General features: G+C 38.0%; 1 protein-coding gene across 1 annotated transcript in view; it reads right to left on the bottom strand.

Annotated features, from left to right (window-relative positions):
- Positions 1 to 21,706, bottom strand: part of znrf2b (zinc and ring finger 2b) — a 62,149-nt gene that overhangs the window by 3,191 nt on the left and 37,252 nt on the right. The window contains exons 3-4 of the mRNA XM_073811517.1: positions 457 to 562; positions 277 to 344 (exon numbers count right to left, since the gene is read on the bottom strand). Coding sequence (XP_073667618.1) covers positions 287 to 344; positions 457 to 562 — 164 coding nt within the window. The 3' untranslated portion in view covers positions 277 to 286. The remainder of the gene's footprint in view (positions 1 to 276; positions 345 to 456; positions 563 to 21,706) is intronic.

Genomic DNA, 21,706 nt, shown 5'->3' on the forward strand with positions numbered 1-21,706 from the left:
TTTAAATGTGGAATAAAATTTTTTTTTTGTATGATGTCATTTGAAATCATGTGCAAAAAAGTACATGAAGAGATGTTTGTAACTGTATGCTTCTTATTTTAATAGCATTTACTTTTTTTATCAAAATGTTTCATGACACCTCATAAGTCTAATTTCACGAGAATCACCCAAATACATTCACCTTAAATACAACACAGTGACTCGTGTACAAAAACCGATGATATTAATTAAAGTGAGTGATGTATACCGGTGGATATATCTCTGTGGGTGTGTTACCTGTGTGATTTTAATCTGAAGGATGTTCAGGACACGATCTGTTCACTTCAAACCATTCATCAATACAGCTGAAAAACAAAGAAGAAGTACTAAAAAATGTAGTGATGTAAAGTAATCATGAATATAACCGTGACACTTTATTTTTCTTTAATAGGATGGATGCAGCAGACAGTTTTTTACCCTTTGTGATAAATACAGAGACAGGGCAGACGAGCGATGGTGTCTCCCTGGATCAACTCCTCCAGACATATTGCACATTCGCCCGTGTCCTTCACCAGCACATCCTCTGAAAAACACACAATAGAGTTTACATCAGTACATGTGTGTGGTGACATTTTATGAGTTGAACAAAAGGTGGCGCTAAAGTTCAGCAGATTGGAGCAGATGCTTTTAAACCCAATAGTGCAGAGGTTCTCACCTCTGGCCCTCAAAGTCCTCTTTAAATTTTTTTAATGTTCATATAAAAAACACACAACACATAACAATAATAATAAAATACAATGTTGACGGGCATTATATTTGAAAATGACATCCCATGGTGCAATGCAAAGATACTGCCATCAGAGGTGTTTATTTATCTCTAGAAAAATAGGCAGAAGATGATGGATGTGGTAGGGATTTTTTTAATGATAGTAAAAGCATAGTCCGTATTAAGACTGCTCCTCTAAACAATTCCCAATCTAGCTTAGTCTGTAGGTCTAACTGTTGATTATTAACTGGGGTGATATTCAATCATGAATATGAAAACTGACTTGTTTTATGGTCTTGGTCTTGATTCCTAAAGGACTCTGTCTTGACTCGGACGCGGCCCATCACTAGACACTAGCTACGTTTACATGTAACCAAATAATCCATTTTTAATCGTATTGATGGCTCAATCAGATTAAAAAGTCTTCATGTAAACACATTAATCAATATGATTGAGGTCGTTCGGATGCAAATTTCAATCATATTGAAAGGGGTGGTGTAGTCTGATCTGTGATCCGTTCATCAGGAGAAAATTACACATACATGTAAACGAGTGAATCGTAGTATTTTCTCAATCTGATGCACCTTGTGAACATGCGCAGAAGAATTGTGCTTAAGTTCACGTCTTATATCACATGATTCTCATCACAGAAACACGCAATAGCAAGGCAATGGCAACACACATTAGTAAGGTAATGTACATTCCGCCGCGTTCATATCTTTCATAACATTACATAAAGCAATAAAATAGCATTGTGTCTTATGAAAAGTGTGTTTTTTCATTGCCTCTAAAAACTTCTTAAGAACAACTTTCTCCAACTCAACTTTGTACATTTATCCAGAGATATCTCATGAACTCGATGAGAGATGCTGTGCACTGCGTTGCCAGGTTCTCTGCTTTTTTAGTTGAGATTTGGGTTAGTGTTTAAACTGTTTCAGCGAGTTGATGTTTTCTACAGGTTAAAAATGAAAGGATGTTATTCATTAGTTACATGTACTAATGAATGAATTGTATTGGTATTTTGGCTGTGAATAGTAATTGGGATGCTTTGGTCTAGTTTTGATACGGGGATTTGGCAACCCTGGCTGTTCGCTTGCGCAAACGTTTGGTTCAGATTATATAAAAAGGACATGTAAGCAAACATTTTAATCAGATTGTAATGTTTAAGGTACATGTAAACGGTACTGTCGTAACCTGCAATCGGATTAAATTCAGTCAGACTGACAAAGATTTGTGCATGCAAAAAAAGCCACGGATTCATTATTCAATGACCTGAAGCAGACAGAAGAGTTTGATCAATCAGAGAAAAGTTTCATAAAATCCTCAGATGATCACTCAAGCTTCTCACAATATCATCTCAGCTCAGTGGAGCGTTTGACGGAGAATCACATTAACAAACAGAGCAAACAAACCAAGAGAAAAACAAACTAGTGTGTCTTTGACATTAAGAGAGTCACTACAGCAGTGTTATTACTGAATCTATTCTCTCATATACGCTATAGATAACTGTGGCATGACAGCTCACATTTACTGGCACGACGAATTCACAACATGGCCACGGTGTCCTGACTTACTGTAAAAACCCAAACCTACAGTAAACTTACTGTAAAGAGCTACAAACTCTTCAGTCTCTTCATATTCATTCACATCAGCTCTCCACAAACATTGTATTCCTCTATACTTGGACTCAATCTGATTTCTGTCTTTAGGGACTTAAGAAAAAAATCTTAAAAATTAAATAAATGTCATCTTATTAATGTGTTTTTTTAAGCTATAAAAGACACTCTAACAATACAATAAAGTTATATTAGTTAACATTAGTAAATGCATTAGCTAACATGAACAATATACTGTAGTTTTTCAGCATGTATTAATTCTTGTTAATATCAATACAGTTAATCGTGTTAGTTCATGGTGCATTCATTCATTTGAAAAGATACACTTGATTTTATAAATGTTTAGTAAATGAACCTGAACCTGAACTAATATCAATAAATGCTTTAGATGTACTGTATTGTTCATTGTTAGTTAATGCATTAACTAACTGTTAACAAATACAATCTTATTGTGTAGTATTATTGGTCACACTTTATTTTACGGTATCACTGTTGCAGTGTAATTATACATTTAAGTACTTAGTAATAATCATTAATAACATGTACTTACTATAGGGTTGGGGTTAGGATTAGGGTTTGGTTTAGGGTTAGTTGCATGTAATAATGCATAATTAACTGTTATTTCTATAATAATTACATGTAACATGTGTAACAAAGACACTGTAAAATAAAGTATTACCGTATTATTTTAACAGAAGCACTTCACAGTAAATCATTTTTATACATGATTTGATAAATAACTGTGTAACTGAGAGTGAAATGATGATGGGAGTATGTGAGGTGATGACTGTAACGCTATATAAACGCTGATGTCTTAATTCAATACTGAAGATATAAATAAATATGAATGTTGTAATAGTGGATAAACACTTGCATGTGCTGTACACCAGCTGACAGAATACGAAGAGCTGAATTACACTGGAAATAAAATAAACATCCACAACATATTTCACTATAAAATAACAAATTATAGTTCACAGAAAAAAATTAAAACCTTTTATTAGAAACAGTTAAGATCATTGTGATATTTCTGTGACAAACAAGCACATTTTCTCTCAAAATGTTGTTATTATTATTACTATGATAAGAATCATTAAACAATATAAATCATTAAAACACACATTGTAAAACATCATAGTTGGTCATTTTATTAGCATATAACAAGATCTCTTATTTTATATGGTGAACAGTGTTGTGTGTGTGATTGACTGGATTAAGCACTGATCTCTTAATGGACATCTGCTGTTTGTTTACACTTTAGACTTTGGTTAAATTTAGCAGTACACACACGCACACCTCAGCTGTGTATGGATGTGTGCGTTCATATGTGTGTGTGTGTGCTCTGAACTTTAACCCTGGGTCTGGTCCAGTGTGATGCGCTCGGTCACATGATAGCAGGCATCCATCATTGATCTTCAGATCAAGTCTATGTATTGACACCTACTGTTAACCTGACACAGTGAGCTGATGAATGGATCGCACGGATATCTGTTCATGTCACAGACACCCCATCACATTATTATATTAGTAGGGGAGACTGGGGTGCAATCTAATGCTTTTTGGCTTTGGCTATCATTAAAAAAATATTTAAGTTAGATGAATCATTTTTTTACAGAATTAATTGACACATGTCTGCTACAAATGAACACTTAAAGTTATCACCGACCTACTGTTATCGTACAATTACACCAAAAGTCAAAGGAGTGCAAATGTTACCCCATAGGAGGGTTTGTTGTATCACCTGCTAGAAAATTGAGTTTAAACACAAATAATTTAATCAAATTCTGTCTATATACTAAAGGTGGATATTGTTTCTATATCTGCTTATAATAGATAGATATCCACACATTCATCCATCCATCATCCTACCATTATTTTATTATGCAGAAATGCAATTTCCTCTGATATATAGTATTAAGAGTTATCATTTTGATGAATAGTATTTACATTGTTTTCATTTCATTATCATTGTATACCTGAGGCTGTGTGACAACTAACCCCGCTGTGTAAAAATGTTTTCAATCCCAGCTATCAGTTACTAGGAGTTAATGACATGTGTCATTAATGATGTTAGTTAAGAAGATCTGACTGACAAAATCTATTTTCAGGTTTCCCACAAATTTAAATCCCTGACTTTCGACTAAAAAGTTAAATTTCCATGACCTTTGTCTGAGATGCAGTGAGCTGATAATGTAGTGCACACTTTATGTTTATAAAAATTGACCTTAAATGTCTGAAATTAGTAAACAATGCCAAAAAACGGCTGTTTAGATTATAGTTTCACTTGAAATCAGTGGAGCTCTGAACCCAGAAATAGTATTCCTTACGTCACAACTTAACAAGCGGATTACACTGTGATAAATGGAAACTAAAATTTAAAGCGACAAACAAAAACCCTGATATTTCATGACTTGGACAAAAAAGTCCCTGGCTTTTAATGTCTGAAATAGACCTTTTAAAATTCCATGGTATTCCAGAAATTCCATGACCCATGGGAACCCTGTATTTTAAATGTTAGTACTGGTTGTCATTTGAGGCTAAACTTCAAGCATTCACATCTTAAATACATACTAAAATGAAATCGAAAGATTTAAAGGGCACCTATTATGGCCTTTTTACAAAATAAGTCTCAGGTGTGTCCAGTGAACTTTCAGCTCAAAATACCCCACAGATCATTTATTATATCATGTCCAAAATGCCCCTATTTGGGTGGAAGCAAGAACGCGCTGTTTTAATGTCTGTACTTTAAATGCAAATGAGCTACAGGTCCTCACTTCTTTACAAACAGACAGTGAGCGCTTTCAGATAAAATAGATCTGATTAAAGTCTGAGACAATAGTATCTAGTGGACAGAGTACATCTTGCTAAGGGTGGAAACTATGGTAATGCAGGACTGTAAGTGGGCGGGGCTTTATCAGTGTGACCTCACATTGTTAAGAGAATCAAAACGGCATCTGTAACTAGACTGATTTGGTTTAATTAGGATTAAAAAACAAGGAGCGAGTGGATTTTTTCATCCTAGGGAGGTTTTGTTCATACACTGCCAACACACATTATGCCCATAATAAATGAATTTTGAGAATGTGTTTTATAAATCAGTGTTTCAAATATAATATAATATGTTCACGCACGGTAACCTGCTGTCCAGACATCAGCTACTGAAAAAACCCTGAGAGTGATTCAAAGACAATCTACTCTATTTATATCCATTTAAACCGAGACAAAGACTCATGAGCTTGGACACAAACAGACAGTAATCAACAATTTATCTCCGCCTGGCTCTCTCTCTCTTTCAGTCTCTATTTCTCTCTCTCTCTTTCAGTCTCTCTCTTGCTTCTACATTATGAGAACAATTACAGTATGTAAATCAGTCAAGATTAATTTCAGAAAAACACGATCAAACTGCCACTTTCTTTTTAACACGCTAACATCACACGACACAACTTCTGCTTTTCTGAGAAGAACATTTAGGAAAAAACAAAAGCAAAGCAAATCAGTTTTTGTCCAATCATGTCCTTGTCTGGCGTTCATCATCTGTGTTCAGGAAGACAAACCTCACTGCATTCGATCAAAGTATTAACAGGAAGTGCATCTCAATGGAGACGGGTAAGTTAAAGGTCACATGTAGTTAGCAGGGCGGTTGGCATGGGAACTGTATTCCCTACAGTTTAACAAAAGCCCAGGCAAATTATTCACCCTGGTAGGGGTCGAGTTAACCCCGTCTAACCTCAGCTCATGAACACATTTGGGTTGAAGTCTTGAATTGTTTAGCATGATAAAGATTATAGATTTACTTCTGTGTTTGATATAAAGAAACGTGCCTCGCCTTGCCTTATATTGACTTATAGTAATGATCATGTGTGTCACAGCTGGACAACCTTTAGAAACCCTGTGACCAATCCACAGTCTGAGGATTTAACCACTCGGTTACCAAGGTAACAGAACGGCCATCGGCTACTGATGCTTTCAGGCATACGGTTAATAGACAATATGTAACTATGGGTAAACAAAGATGTGACCTACACTTTAAGTCAAAGTCAATTTCAGTTTATTGTCATTTTCCTCTGCCTGAGAGAAAAATGAAATGCAATTTTCACAGCAACCTTGGTGCAGACGTACAACAAACAATATTTAGTGACATCACACAACATTTATTGATAGTAAACAATAACATTCAGACCACAGGCACTACAATAAATAGACATAACTAAGATTAAAAACAAATTGCACACACAAGGAGATGTGGGCGATATGACCAAAATCTTATATCACGATAGGATTCATTTTATATCATGATAAAGGTATGCATCACGATAGAGTTATTTTTTTCTTTTAAAAAGGTTTTTATGTTACCTAAAGCAGGGGTGTCAAACATACGGCCCGCGGCCCGCGTGATGATTTATACAGTTTTATTAAATATGAAATACATATTTTTAAAAACCCTTTCAGGCGGGCGTCTAGTTCGTTTTTAATATGAGAGACTTGCGGAAAGCAGCAAAACGCGGAACATAGACTAGACTAAACACGGTGCCCAAAAATCTTGCCGTTTTATTGTTACCGCTCCGCTAAAGATCCACTGATTCCTGTAATCCACTTCGTGTTTTCCCGCCCGCTCCGCAGCATCTCTGTGTCCACTCTCTGCCTGGAGAGCGAAGACGACAGTTTCTAAAGTTCGTTGCATTAACAGGTATATTCATTACATTATATCAGTTGTTAAACCGCAGAAATTAGTAATTTGTAAGTATGTTTATGTATTTCTTCCGGTAATGATTTGCTGTCGGTGTTTTAAAAGTGCTAACAACTTAACAAGCAAACAACAAAATATCCACATTCTTATTAACGTTACAATGCTTGTCTAATCGATTTAATGTTCCCCATCAGATCTAATTTAATATAAACACTAAATTTGCTGTTGTTGACACACTTTGTAGACAAAAAATACAAAAAACACCAATGCCTTGACAAAATAAAGACATAGAACGGAAAGGGAGGCTGCTAAAGGCAGTTCAACATTGCAAACATGGATTCAAAGCTCCATCAAGCCAGCAGGTAAATCATATTGAATATTTTGCAGATTGTCACACTTTATTCTTGTTACTATATTTCCCATTATAATCACATGCTAGTAATATAACACATAATATATTTATAATACTTTATTAAAACCATAATTAAAACCACCCCACTTAATGCCCTTTTTGGTTTGGGCCACTGCCCTATCTAGCATTTTCATTTTCTAAATGACTGTTCTCATTACAAATATATTCCAAAGAAAAGTGAATGGTTTATAAATAATTTTGGCATTAAGGCAAAAGAAGTTAAATTAAAGCTTTTCAACCTAAGGCCAGTGGATTTTGTACAGCTGTAAATTTGTGTGTATAGTATGAACAGTATGAGTGTGACCTTATGAAATGTAGTTTTCACAGAGCTGTGTGTTTCTCTAGTTTTCTTGCTAAACAAACTAATGAATTGGTTTGTTTAGTTAATATTAACACAATTATCAGCACACTAAGGTTTAAAAAAATTATCCGGCCCTCAGATCATGCCGTTATTTACCATCCGGCCCTCAGCCTAAAATGAGTTTGACACCCCTGACCTAAAGGGTTGTGTTTATGAGGATATTTTTGACATGTGTATTTAAGGACAATAAAGTCACAAAATACGTCTAAATGTTGATTTTTCGTGACTACATGCAAAGCAACGTGACGTGGGTGCATAACGCTTAGGTTACTCACGTAACCCCGGTTCCCTGAAATAACGGGAACGAAGCATTGCGTCAGTTAGCTGACGCTATGGGGGAAACTCCTGTTTACTCCGTGACTGAAGCCTATTGGTTAACGTCTGTACAAAGTACAGACCAATGACGTTTGAACCCGCGCGCGGGAGGAACGCGTCCTTATATAAGCGCGGTTCAATCGTCAGGAGCTCATTATATTCGACTGAAGCGCGCAGCCGAATAACACTCGCTGCGTAGACGTTTGTAGCACGGCAAGAGACGCAATGCTTCGTTCCCGTTATTTCAGGGAACCGGGGTTACGTGAGTAACCTAAGCGTTCCCTTTCAATACGGTTCACTTCGCATTGCGTCAGTTAGCTGACGCTATGGGGGAACGTAATCCCATCACGCCGTGCATACACAACGTACTGAAGTGCCTTACCGGAGAGACACTGCGTGTGGCCCTATACCCGGCATATTCACAGCTTAAAAAGCAAATGAGTAAGCACCATATAAATTGTTGACGCGCACACGGTGGGGTTTTAAACGCACCGGGGGCACATAACATAGCACAAGACGGCGAGGTACCGAGCGCGCCGCGGCTGTGCGAGATAAGTAAATTCAGAGTCACGTTGGTGAGCTCGCTGAGCGCACCGTGGTGTACACATAAAACGCATGAGCGTGCATGATTGAGCCGAGAGAACCTGCGCTCGTAGGGCAGGGACGTCTAAGCTGTACAATCTGACAACGTAGACGGCGAAGACCAGCCGGCCGCGTAGCAGATATCAAATATAGATATAGATACCCCTGTAGACCAAGTTCATGAAGAAGCCAAACTCGCAGAGAGTGGGCTCTATATAGGACATAGCTCATAGAGGGGCGTGAGCCAGTGCGATGGTTTCAACGATCCATCTAAATAACCACTGTTAGCAACAGACATACGTAGTGAGTGATCTGCGAAGCTCACGAACGGCCGATCTGACTATAATATGCGGCAGAACGGTTCGTAGCGTGGGATTATACAGATACCACAATAGTGTGAACCCAGGTGCACCCTCGAGAGCATCGGGATGCATATAGGTAGTATTATAGTGCACAGATCGGTGAGCTTTCCAAGCACGCCGTAAATGTGTATTGACTATAAATTGCACGGGCACAGGTGAACACTTGAATACATCGTGAATGCATATAGATGAATCAGAGTGTTATAATGCACAGGCCGGCAAGATTCTCGAGCGCGCCGTCATGTGTTCTGATAATAAATTGTGCGCACACGGGTGAACTCTTCAGTGCACCGTGAATGCGTATAGATAAATCAGTGCACAGAACGCGCCGTGAATGTGTACAAATATGATTGATGAACGTAACGGTGGGCACCCAACGCACCGTGAACGTACACAGATGAACAACAATGTATGTGTCACAAATCATAACACAGCTGTGTATACAGGTGAGCTTTCCCAAGCGCATCTTATTGTATACCAAAATGTTATAGCGTGTACATGTGAGCTTCTCTAAGCGCACGGTGGACGCATATAATTAAAAACCATATCGTGCATACAGGTGAGCTAATGGGCGCACCTTTAATGCAACAAACCTCAGTAGTGCGAAGCAGGGATGTCGAAGCTGTAAACTGACAACGTGGACGGCGGGGACCAGCCGGCCGTGTCACAATTGTCAAATGAGAAACCTCTAAGACCATGCCCATGCTCTAAGACAAGTGAGCATAATTGTCACGGGAGGTGATAACGTCAACGATCCATAAATAGCCTGTATTGACAGGTGCTCTAGTGAGTGATCTGTGACGCAGATGAACAGCTGATCGTCTGATGTACGTCAGACGTATGTGTCATCCAGGACCTTGGACAGTTCCAGAGCGCTGTGCCTCGGGCACCGTCCGCATCTGAGAAATGACAGGCTTATGAATAAAGTGAATGGCCAGCCGTAAAAGCATGGTTCGCTGTTACCGCCGCCGTCCGCATCTGAGAGATGACAGGCTTGTGAATTAAATGAATGGTCGGTCGTAAAAGCGTGGTTCGCTGTTATCACGGCCACATAGATATAGGTAGGGGAGAGAGCCGCCGTGCCTCTGTAGTGAGGAGAAAAGTGTTCCACCCACGATTCGCGGGGGGTATTGACTTTCAAATGTCACTAGACCATAAAATGATCGTAATACCTTATTAAGATCCTCTGCTTCATACTTGTCTGTCTCCATTTTTTTCTCTTTAACCAGTCTTTGAGAAGTTTTAATGCCCATTCTGTATTTTTTTGTGTGTTGGCTTTGTAGCTGTCATGCTCTATTTTGTCAAGTTCAGTCTCAGTAAGCTGTCTGTGTCTTGTCGTGGTTGTCGAGTGTTTGTCACAAGATGGCGCCAAACAGACAGTAATCTTTATTGATCTTTATTGGCGCGGAGCAATTTTACTCGTGCAAGTAGTCCGGCTATGCGTTATTATTTTGGAGCGGTTATTATTTGAAAAGAACGAACCTGCAAATGTCTCAACTGACCAATCAGAATCAAGCATTCCAGAGAGCCGTGTAATAAATCTGGATAAATGGCATCACTTTGCTTTAGAAAGCTTTTATTAATCCCCTGAAGCCGTGAGGAATCATAAATACTATCAATGTTGATGTTTAACGTCAACTGTGTGCTGCTTAAAATCATTTATCAAAATATCTTCTTTTGTGTTCATCAGAATAAAGAAACAATGTTTAAATAACGTGAGGGTGAAGTAATGATGATTTTTTTTGGGTAAACTGTCCCTTTAAAGCCTCTTCTCAGTTTCAGTCTCAGAATGGCTTGCAATTTTTATGGGTTTGACACAGTGTTGTTTTCGTCAACGATGACGACAACGAAATGATTTTGTTGACGCACCTATTTTTTATGACGCTAACGTGACGATGACTAGCTAAAAATGTCTCTAAGGTGACGAAAACATGACGAGACGCTTTCGAGTTTTCGTTGATGAGACGGAACGAAAATGATTATAAGTCTGACGTTCACAATGCATGTCATTTCTGCCTATTTTGCGTGAAATCTGTCTGTTTTTAGCTAAAAAGTAATCAGGAATGCTGCCACTTCCTATACTTGTTTTGGGTCAACTCTCGCTGCGTCCCAAACTGCCTACTTCCATACTATATAGTAGGCAAAGAGTACGAGACCTAGTGCTTTTTGCCTACTATATAGTATGGAAATTTGCGGTTTGGGATGGAGCGAAAGTCTCACTCACGCCCACCACCCGGCTACCACCATGCCGCGCATGTGCATCAGATTTCACACAACAACAACACACACCTGCGGGTGTGGTGAGTTCGAAGGACCGTGGCGGGGACGCCAATGAATGGAAACAACGAGATAATTTATGGACATTCTTTCAGTATAATTCATCAAAAAGAAAAACGGAATGCATATCACGCTAATATTTTTTAAAGGTAACTAACAAGTCACACTGTTACCATATCATATAAATTCAATTTTACTCGACATTCGGCTTGTGACACATTTCATGGTAAGCTTAATGTTTTACATGTATCTACTTGTTAAACCTAAGCCCATTTCTTTTTGTACTTTTTGTGGTGTATTTACATAACAAGGTAAGGCACTTTTTAACCTAAATTAATTTGTTAAAGAATACTTTTTTTTAATAAAATTGACTTAAACTTGACTAAAATCTTTTTGTGTTTTCGTCGACTAAAACTTGACTAAAACTATCAAGTTTATAAGTGACTAAAATGTGACTAAAAATAAAAAGCATTTTCGTCCAAAAGACTAAGACTAAAAGGGCTGCCAAAAACAACACTGGTTTGACACAATTGTCAGTTTTGATAAGTTGCACAGGAGTGTACCGCATGATTGCTCACAACAGCCATGTCATGTACTATAGAGGGGTAATGATCATCTCAAAGTGGCAACAACAAAATCTGTGCACAGTATGAAAGAGCGAATTAAAGCTGAACAGAGCGAAGATGTTCATGATAACTCACAGCAGACGGTTATTGATTGACCACAGCTCTTCAGACCCTCATCATCTCTCTCTCTCTCTCTCTGAAGTTGGCAAAGTTAAGGGATTTCCTGTCACACGGCCAGTGTGTTAACATGCTGCACAGACCGCAGTGATCTGCTGCAGGCCCAATGTGCTCTCTAACATCCTGTCTGCTCCTTTACCCTTACACTACACATTGGTCAAAGAGGGTGAGTGAGAGAGAGAGAGAGAGAGAGAGACCCACAATTCAGGTTATTATTAAAGGTGCACTCACACCAGTCACAGCAAAAGGCAGCAAAAACGCCCTATTCGTACATAGTTAGATGCTTGAACATTTGAGTTTACTCGCTTCATTCGCGCGTGAAAGCCAAATTTCTGCCGAAGTTCAGATTTTTCAACTTGCGCGTTTCCCACGGCAACGCTCAATTCCGCCTTCCACAACATTCGCACGGCAGGATGCCTAATCGCGTCTTTGCATGCCTCTACTCTCCGCGTCTGGTGTGAACCCTGAATTAAATTGTTTTCTGACATCTACAGGATTGGGTGTCGAGAACCAGTAAAAAAAAACAACCAGAGAATCGATGCGATGCGTGCATTTTGATTCTGTTTATCAATTCCTGACTTTTCAGTAATTCTGGCATGGGGAACTAGAGCTGCACGATTAATTGTTAAAAGATCGTGATCTCGATTCACAGCAGCCGCGATGATGTCTTGACGTCACATTTATTATTGCGCAAGCCAGATGTGCTTGTGTTCGGTGCTCGGTAATTTCACCGAGAAGCTAGACAGAAACTACAGAAAATGCAGAGCAATGTGCAGGTATGTCCGACAAAAACCTTGACGTTGTTTTAGTACCAAAAAGGGGATCTTATTCCTTCCAAAAGGGTTTTTAGCACAGGGGGAAACATTGGCTGCATCCAAATAACCACACTTGCTGTCTTTGCACTTTAACACTTGACTGCTTACATTACGTTTTCCTGTATTTGGCCCAAGTCTAGTGGGCGTGAAGATTAAGCGTGCATGTAAATTTATTCACCCGATGGACATTCATGCCGCCTGTGAGAGCGTCAAAAAACGCTCGCATGCATTTTCTGGAATCCTTTCAAGTGGAGGTTTCCGAGAATCGTGATCTTTATTTTAAGCAAAAGAATCGTGATTCTCATTTTATACAGAATCGTGCAGCGAACAGCAGTGAGCATTTACAGATGTATCTATCTGCCAGGACCTGTGACGACCCATCTCTCATTACGCACATGCACAGTTCATTACGCTTGGCACAGTAACTGACACGGCAAATGTTCAAAGTTTAGTTAAACTTTGGGAAAAAGACTGTAGTAATGCCAAATGCAATACATGTGGCAAGGATATTTCGTGTAAGGGAGGCAATGATACCTCTGATATGATGAAACATTTGCTTCAACACAACGTTAATGAAGGAATGTACTGTGTTTAAATCTCTCAGCCGTGAGTCCTTCTACAGCGCACCAGATACAGTTAATATTAGCAATAGGAGCATCTCACACTCGGGTATAAAACACAGACTCGCCATCAAATTAAATACTTCTGGATAAACTGACATCTCTTTTGTAAGACAAAGACCATAAAATTAGGCAGCTACAGGACAATTAATTAATTAGTTTTTATCATTGTAACAAGATTGTAATTAATTTAATGTGTAATTTAATGTTGGGGTGTACATCTGGACTGTTACGTCACAGTTGGTGTTATGTTGAGATCGGTCTGTGTTTCCAGCGGTCTTTTGCATGCACGAGGTTTACATAAGAAGTAGGAAACAATCGTGTTTGAGGCTCATGATATGTCATTACCATCTACACAACTCTTATTGTTCATCTATGTCTACATAACTACAGTTTTACATTTTATGGCACATTTAGTAAAAACTGAATCTCCTCTGATCTGTCAGACTCAATAATCTTAAGATGATCGTTAGGGGTGCACCGATATATCGGCCGATAATGCTTGCTATGCTTCTCAATAAAGCCAAAAAAGCCAGAGAGCGCTCTTGTGCAGACACTCAATATGCACTGCAGAAGAAGAACCAAACATACGCAGCTCAAGGAAATGTCTAAATGATATCATTTTCACGATAATAAAGAATATGTATAATGATTATGATTTACGAGTGTTGCTTTTTCAAATGCATGTTATAAACGACTCAAACTAACAGTGATTTCAGATCGATAAGGACTTACTGATCAAAAGCCGTAGTACATGAAATAGCTGTGAATAATATCGGCTGTGCGATTCGGTATAGTTATCGGTCACGTTTTATTATATCAGAATTTATCCGTGCAACCCTAATGATCATGCTTTTGAGTTTGATTTATAAAGGTGTCCAGGCCAGAGGTCTGACAAGTCAAGATAATGAAATGCCACTGGTTTTACTCAGCTGCACCACTTGTGTTCACTGCCAAGTGCACTCAGTGTGTGACTGGACCAGATAAGAAGCTGTGGACATGACATGAGCCCAGGAGAGTAACACACATCTAGTGTTCACTTCACTGTGGTCTCCAGCAATGATGCAAAAGATCTAGTAACAAACTCACAAATACCCTACAGCACGCATTCACACACACGCACGCACACTTTAGAGCAAATGTTATACGAGATGAGAGAAACTAAATTAACTTAAATAACATGACGTTTTAGTTCAAGCACTGTTGTAATTTACACAAAGGTCTCTTCTCAAAATAATGTGCAGTGCTTGTCCTTAAGACTAGAGAGTCATCTTCATTAAACACACATTACATTCACCGCATCCATTTTCATTAAACGCTCTGCACAATATAACTTTAATGCCACAGTGGCAATGAGCTACGGTAAAATTACCAGCTATCTTAAAAAAGGGAAGTCGGGTGTTTTTCATCTTCTCTGAATTAAATCAGACATCTGTGGAATATGTGTGCAGTTCAGCAGAGGACTCACAAAGTTAAATGGATCAACTGTGAGAGAGTGATGGAGAACAGAAGAAAATTGATTTTCACAATTGATATAAACTATGAATTTAAAACATGACGTGACAAAAGAGAGACAGAGGTGTGGGCAGAGTGAGAGAGACGGGTAATCGACTGAAATGTATTGAAACACAAACACACGTGTGCTGGATCTAACCCAGGGACTTCAGTAAGATTTTCTCTTTTTACAGGAATTATTAAAAAGGTAGAAGTCATAGGCGGAGCTTGCGGGATGCTGGGGGAGGCCTGGCCCTCCCATTGGCTAAAGGGATTTTTATAAAATACATTATATTCCAGAACAAATGAAGACTTTGGTTCCAAACACAATAAATCCATTTTGACTAATTTTAGTCAAAAAACATGTTTTCTATACCAAGAAAATGACACAATGAAAAACTACTATTTTCTGTTACAAACTTTCACATAGCATCTTTAGGTTATAAAAACATAAAAAATTAAAATCCATAATTTGATTTTCAAAGATTTATTATAAAAAACGATAATTTGTTCCACAAAATGCAATAAGAGACAAGTTTTTCTTTAAAATGCTATAAATCTATTCAATCCATCAATACATTTGCATTCATCTTTGCCATATTATATTCATTTAGTTGACTAGTTGTATACACTTACTAATAAACATTAATAAACATTAATAAACATTAAAGGATTAGTCCATTTTCTTAAAAGAAAAATCCAGATAATTTACTCACCACCATGTCATCCAAAATGTTGATGTCTTTCTTTGTTCAGTCGAGAAGAAATTATGTTTTTTGAGGAAAACATTCCAGGATTTTTCTCATTTTAATGAACTTTAATAGAGCCCAACAATTAACATTTAAATCAACACTTAACTCTTTCCCTGCCATTGACGAGATATCTCGTCAATTAAGAGAAAACGCTTCCCCGCCAATGACGAGATTTTCCGTCTTTCTGCAATACCGCTATTATCCACCAACTTCCGCAACTTTTTAAACCTGGAAGTATTGCCCTATGGCAAGCGGCTGCATGTCCGTGTCTGTTTTAAAGATCGCTCTGAATGGGATCTTTATAAAAAAGTCCGTCACAAAAATGGAATTATCTCTGCTTTTTGCTCAAAATGTGGTGTTTTTGCAAAAACCTACCCATATTCAAAAGCTGATTACAAAAGAACCACTAAAGGTAGGATGAAACGGTTTTTTTTGTTTGAAAGCAGAGGGTCTGTTCTTTCATTTGTTATATTGTATGTTTATATATTTAAAGAAGAAAATTTTCTGGAAGGCATTAAACTTTGGTGAAAATCATGAAAAACGCTGGTGCTGGCTGGCAACTTTTTTAAAAAACGCTGGCGGTGAAAGAGTTAACAGTTTTTTTCAACGGAGTTTCAAAGGACTATAAACAATCCCAAACGAGGCATAAGGGTCTTATCTAGCAAAACGATTGTCATTTTTGACAATAAAAATAACAAATATCCACTTTTAAAGCACAACTTCTCGTCCAGATCCGGTTGTGATGCACCAGCGTGACCCCACGCAATACGTCATGACATCAAGGGGTCACAGAGGACGAACGCGAAACTCCGCCCCAGTGTTTACAAGCGCCTTGAAAGAGAACCGTTCCTACATTGTTGTATGTGGAATGATATTAATTAATGTCTTTGTGTCAGTTTATTGTTTAAAATGGTCCGCAAATGTGCGTTTTATATATGTAACACGTGACCTCTCTACGTCACTATGTTAGGTCGCGCTGGACCGGACCTAGATGAAAAGTTCTGCTTTAAAAGTACATATTTTTTATTTTTCTTGTCAAAAATTACAATCTTTTGCTAGATAAGACCCTTATGCCTCGTTTGGGATCGTTTAGAGTCCTTTGAAACTCCGTTGAAAAAAACTGTTAAGTGTTGAGTTAAGTATTAAATGTTGGGCTCTATTAAATTCCATTAAAATGAGAAAAATCCTGCAATGTTTTCCTCAAAAAAAATAATTTCTTCTCGACTGAACAAAGAAAGACATCAACATTTTAGATGACATGGTGGTGTGTAAATTATCTGGATTTTTCTTTTAAGAAAATGGACTAATCCTTTAATAAACATTAATGTCATTAATCAAAACACTTACTTTGTCTTATTAAGAAAACAAGCTGTCATTGCTGTGGTTATACTTGGGACGTCGTCACTGAACTTTTGTTTCAGCCTTAAAATGTTTTGGTCCTGTTTGATTTTCGTTGACTTTGAGTAAAATAATGTAAAGTTTTTCATAAGATCCCCTGGGGTGAATGTGTTAACATGACAGAAGCTTGATGCTGTCGGTAGAACAAACAACAGACGGCATTTTCTGTCTCCCGAGTGCCTCTCGCGTAAATTATTAGATTTTGATGGCTTACGTTTCTTTCCCGTCACAGAAAACCACCACAGGTTTATCAATGCCATTAAAGTATTATTTTGTTTTTGTTTATTTACATTTAGTCATTTAGCAGACGCTTTTGTCCAAAGCGACTTACAAGTGAGGTAAACAATAGAAGAAATTATGGCAACACAAGAACAGCAATACATAAGTGCACTGGAAATAAGCTCATCAAGTCCAACACAATATACATAGCCAAGGGTATGTTAGTAATTTTTTTTTTTAGATAAAGAGGAAGGCAAATACAGAAAGAGATAAAAAGAAGGGTAACTAAATAAAGATAGTAGATCTGTAATTAGGAAGTTAGGTAATGATGGAAGAGATGGGTTTTTAGCCGAGTCTTAAAGACAGCTACAGTGTCAGCTGATCGTGTCACGACCGGCAGATCATTCCACAGTTGTTGGACAGTTCCTGAGAAGGTACGCGTTAGTGTTTTCTTCCCTTTTTGAGATGGTATCACAAGCCGTCGCTCGGTGGCAGAGCGCAGTGATCGAGAGGGTACATAAGGCTCTACAAGCAAGCGAAGGTAAGGGGGTGCTGACCCAGTGGTGGTTTTAAAGGCCAGGAGCAGAGCCTTAATTATTTGTTGATCACGAAGTACAAAGAAGATGAGGAAAACTAAGGATTAATTGCATTCTGCAGAAAAGGAGAACTGGGGCCTATACCATGAAGCCGGTTTAAGTGGATAGTCAGGTAAGTTTAAGATTAGTTTGCGCCAACCATGGGTTTTAGGTACCATGAAAGTAGCGCGGCTTTAATCGGTGTTCGTCGCCATGGTATCTTACGCTGCACGGCTAACCTGCCCCGGGGCAGGTTATGTTCTGGATTCAAGATCTGAGACTGCAGTTTGACCAATCAGCTGCGAGCAAAGATATATATAGGTGACGTAACTACTAGGGTCTCCGTGCAAACTTTATTTATTTGTATTTTTTATTGAACATATTCAAATACAAACATTAAGGCATATTTAACAATCACAATTTTCCGTGTTGATACCGCATTTAAATAAAAAAAGAGGAAAAAAACTTAGAAAAAACAAAAAGAAAAGGAGGGTGAGGTCTTAATATTAAACATCCAAAGCAGAAAGAAGTCTCAGGGGTCTCCACGCAAATTGTTAGAGCACTTCGTAGAGAGAGTTTTTAGTTTTCCCTTGCCCAGTTATTTGTATGAAATATCTAGATTTTCCACGGAAGGAATCTCTTATCTTTTTAAACTTCTACCCTCACATAAGAAATGTATTATTGAATCCGTGCCCTTACTGTACCGTAAATGATGTGTATTGCGTTGCGCTTTTTTGCAAGTGGTACATGCTTATGCGGTTAATGGGGAAAACACGGTTTGTGGAACCATGCGCAAGGTGGTCCTCGCAGTGTAAGAAAGGCTAGATTAACAGCTTCATAGTGTTCCACGGACATTTCCCGACCATGTCTTTAAAAGACGGCTATTATAAAATTCCCTGTAAGATTATTAACAAATTTAACAATGTACATTAAAAGCATGTTTCACTTTTGGGTACCTATATATTATACAATGAAGTACATTTTAATGTAAATGTTATATTAAAAAGAGCAGAGGCAGTATTATTTCGCTCTTTTGTATAATTAGCTCATGCTCCTCCGCTAAAAAATACACTGCTCGTATGTGCTCTCTCTATTTCTATTCCGATTGGTTGTTCGGTGCCGACTTCACTCTTTTATGTGCACATTTTTTGTTCAGCTACCTTCATGGTATAGGCCCCTGGTGTTTCTTGCGTTTTGGGAAAAAGGGAGAAAAGATGACAGTATATTGGATATTGGATTTTGCGTAAAATTAAGAATTTACTTTTAAATACTGATCTGATACAATACTGATTTTAGCAGTAATTCATTTAAAAAATAATAATAATTATGCAGTGTGCAGACAGATGTAAAAATGATCAATTTGTCTATTGTCTTCATTTGCCCTGATTTAAAGCTGTTGTACAGTCTGATGGCCAGTGGGACAAAAGAGTTTTTAAGTCTATTAGTGAAACAGGGCTGAGACAGCAATCTGCCACTGAACGCACTCCTCTGCCCGATGAAGGTTTAAGGTAGGGGTGTTATGTTTATGGTGTCATAAAAGAGGACACTGGCCCCCACAGACTGGTAAAACATCTGCAGTAGTTTTGAAGGACCCCAGCCTTCTCAGGAAATACAGACGGCTCTGCCCTTTCCTGCAGAGAGAGAATTCAAATTTGCTGTCCAATCCAGCTTGTCATCCAGTTGAAGCCCCAAATATTTCTAAGTCCTGACTAGGGTTGTAACGGTATGAGATTTCCACGGTATGATAATCGTCTCAGAAACTATCACGGTTTCGCGGTTTGCCGGTATTAAACACTTATTATTATTATTTTTTTATCATTAGCTACTATGACCCTTAAAGCCGCTCTATGCAATTCGGCGTTTTTGTCAAACTGCGACCCCTAGAGTCGCTGGAGAATACTTGCAACTGTCGTAATTTCCCACTCTAGCATGGGCGGAAATCCCGGGGGGGTCGGGGGGGACAGGACCCCCCCTATCTGAGGGTTGTCCCCCCTAAATTATCATTAGAATATGTGTATTGAAAATAATTTAATGATTTATAATACTTAAACTAGTTGTGTAAGAAGTGAAACAATACAAATGCAAACGGAGCAACAACAAAAAAACGTTTTAAATATTTGGATTCCCCCTCCCTTGCCTCACAGTGGTTTGGTCCACTGCCCACGCCCCTTTTACCTCACCACCACACATTCCGGTGGTAGAGAAGTGTACGGAGCCGACGCGTTAATAAGCTATATACAATACAACGTTTCCCATCACTTATCAGTTTATCCTCATATGTTTTAAAACTGGACTATTTTGACATATAAACATGAACATATTTCGTTTTCTGAGAACAGAAGCAGATAAACGATCAAGAAAACATTTTTATGCATTCATGCAGAGGTGAGGCAGAGCTGAAAGTAACAAATTACATTTACTCACCTTGCTGTAACTGAGTTTTTTGTGTACTTTTACTTTGAGTAGTTTTTAAAATCTGTACTTTACTTTTACTTAAGTATGTTTAAAGTATTGTTGGTTACTTCGCTACATGTTAAATCATATCCGTTACTGAGTAAAAATAAATAAAAAAGTAAGGTGATAAAGACGCGCCACGGTCGGATGATTGATTGATGGGCGGGGGAACGCGCAAAAAGAACCATGGAGAGGGACGAGACAGGCGCAGGCTAATGCAGACCCTCAATTCAATTCTTACGAAAGAAACCCCTGGCCATTGACGCAAAGCGATTGTTTCATTCAGGTAGGGTTCATGCTCTTGAGTACGGAGTTTGAGAATTGCCGACCGTGTTTAACCGCTAATTTGCACGATGCATTTTTAATACATGCGCATTATCTTCCGAGGTCTAGCAGCTTCGCGTCAAGTCAAACAACTTGAGAACGTCCTCGAGAATGCGCAGATCATTAGACATTGCAGAGAGAGAGAGAGCGCGAGAGAGATAGATTGAAAGACATCAGGTACACAGGTCTGGGAGCTAATAAACGTGTAAAGGATGTATAGTGTATAGCCATGGCACTCATCTCATTATATGTTCATTTATGTATATAGTTTAATAACAATGTATGTTACCAGCAATACATCAATTACAACCTTCATATAATGATTGTATTTACTAGCTGCTGACCTCATATTATTTTTGCTTCAAAAGTGCATAACTCACCTGTAAAAATCATTAAATAATTCCATAAATGTTTCTTAGTTATAAAAAGCTTTTTATTTTATTAACATTTGTTATTGCACTTTAATTGTAGAGATGTTTACAATTAAAAACATAGTTTGAGATGTATATATCCTTCCTTTGTGAACTATACTAGAAACCTCTCCCCGCTGTAAAAAAGTAACTCTTAAAATTAAAATGACTTTTTACTTGAGTAGATTTTTAGACCAGTAACTTTACTTTTACTTAAGTAAAATATTATTAAAGTAACTTTACTATTACTTAAGTAGAAAATTGTATTACTCTTTTCACCTCTGCATTCATATGTATTAAAATTAAATTTGCGTCCGTTCATAGAGAAAGAGAAACGTTTTCTATCTGTACCCATTTCCTTGCAAGTACAATTTTGCCTGTATTATTGGTGTCCCCTTCAAAAATTGTTCTTGAAAAATTTTATGTTTATTGTCCCCCCCAACATTTAGATGAGATTTTCGCCCCTGCACTCTAGTACTCCAAAGATAATGACCAGGTAATGTTTCACAATTTCATACAAATATTAGGCTACTGCATAGTCTACT

This window comes from Paramisgurnus dabryanus, chromosome 13, assembly GCF_030506205.2.
Source record: "Paramisgurnus dabryanus chromosome 13, PD_genome_1.1, whole genome shotgun sequence".
Lineage (NCBI taxonomy): Eukaryota > Metazoa > Chordata > Actinopteri > Cypriniformes > Cobitidae > Paramisgurnus > Paramisgurnus dabryanus.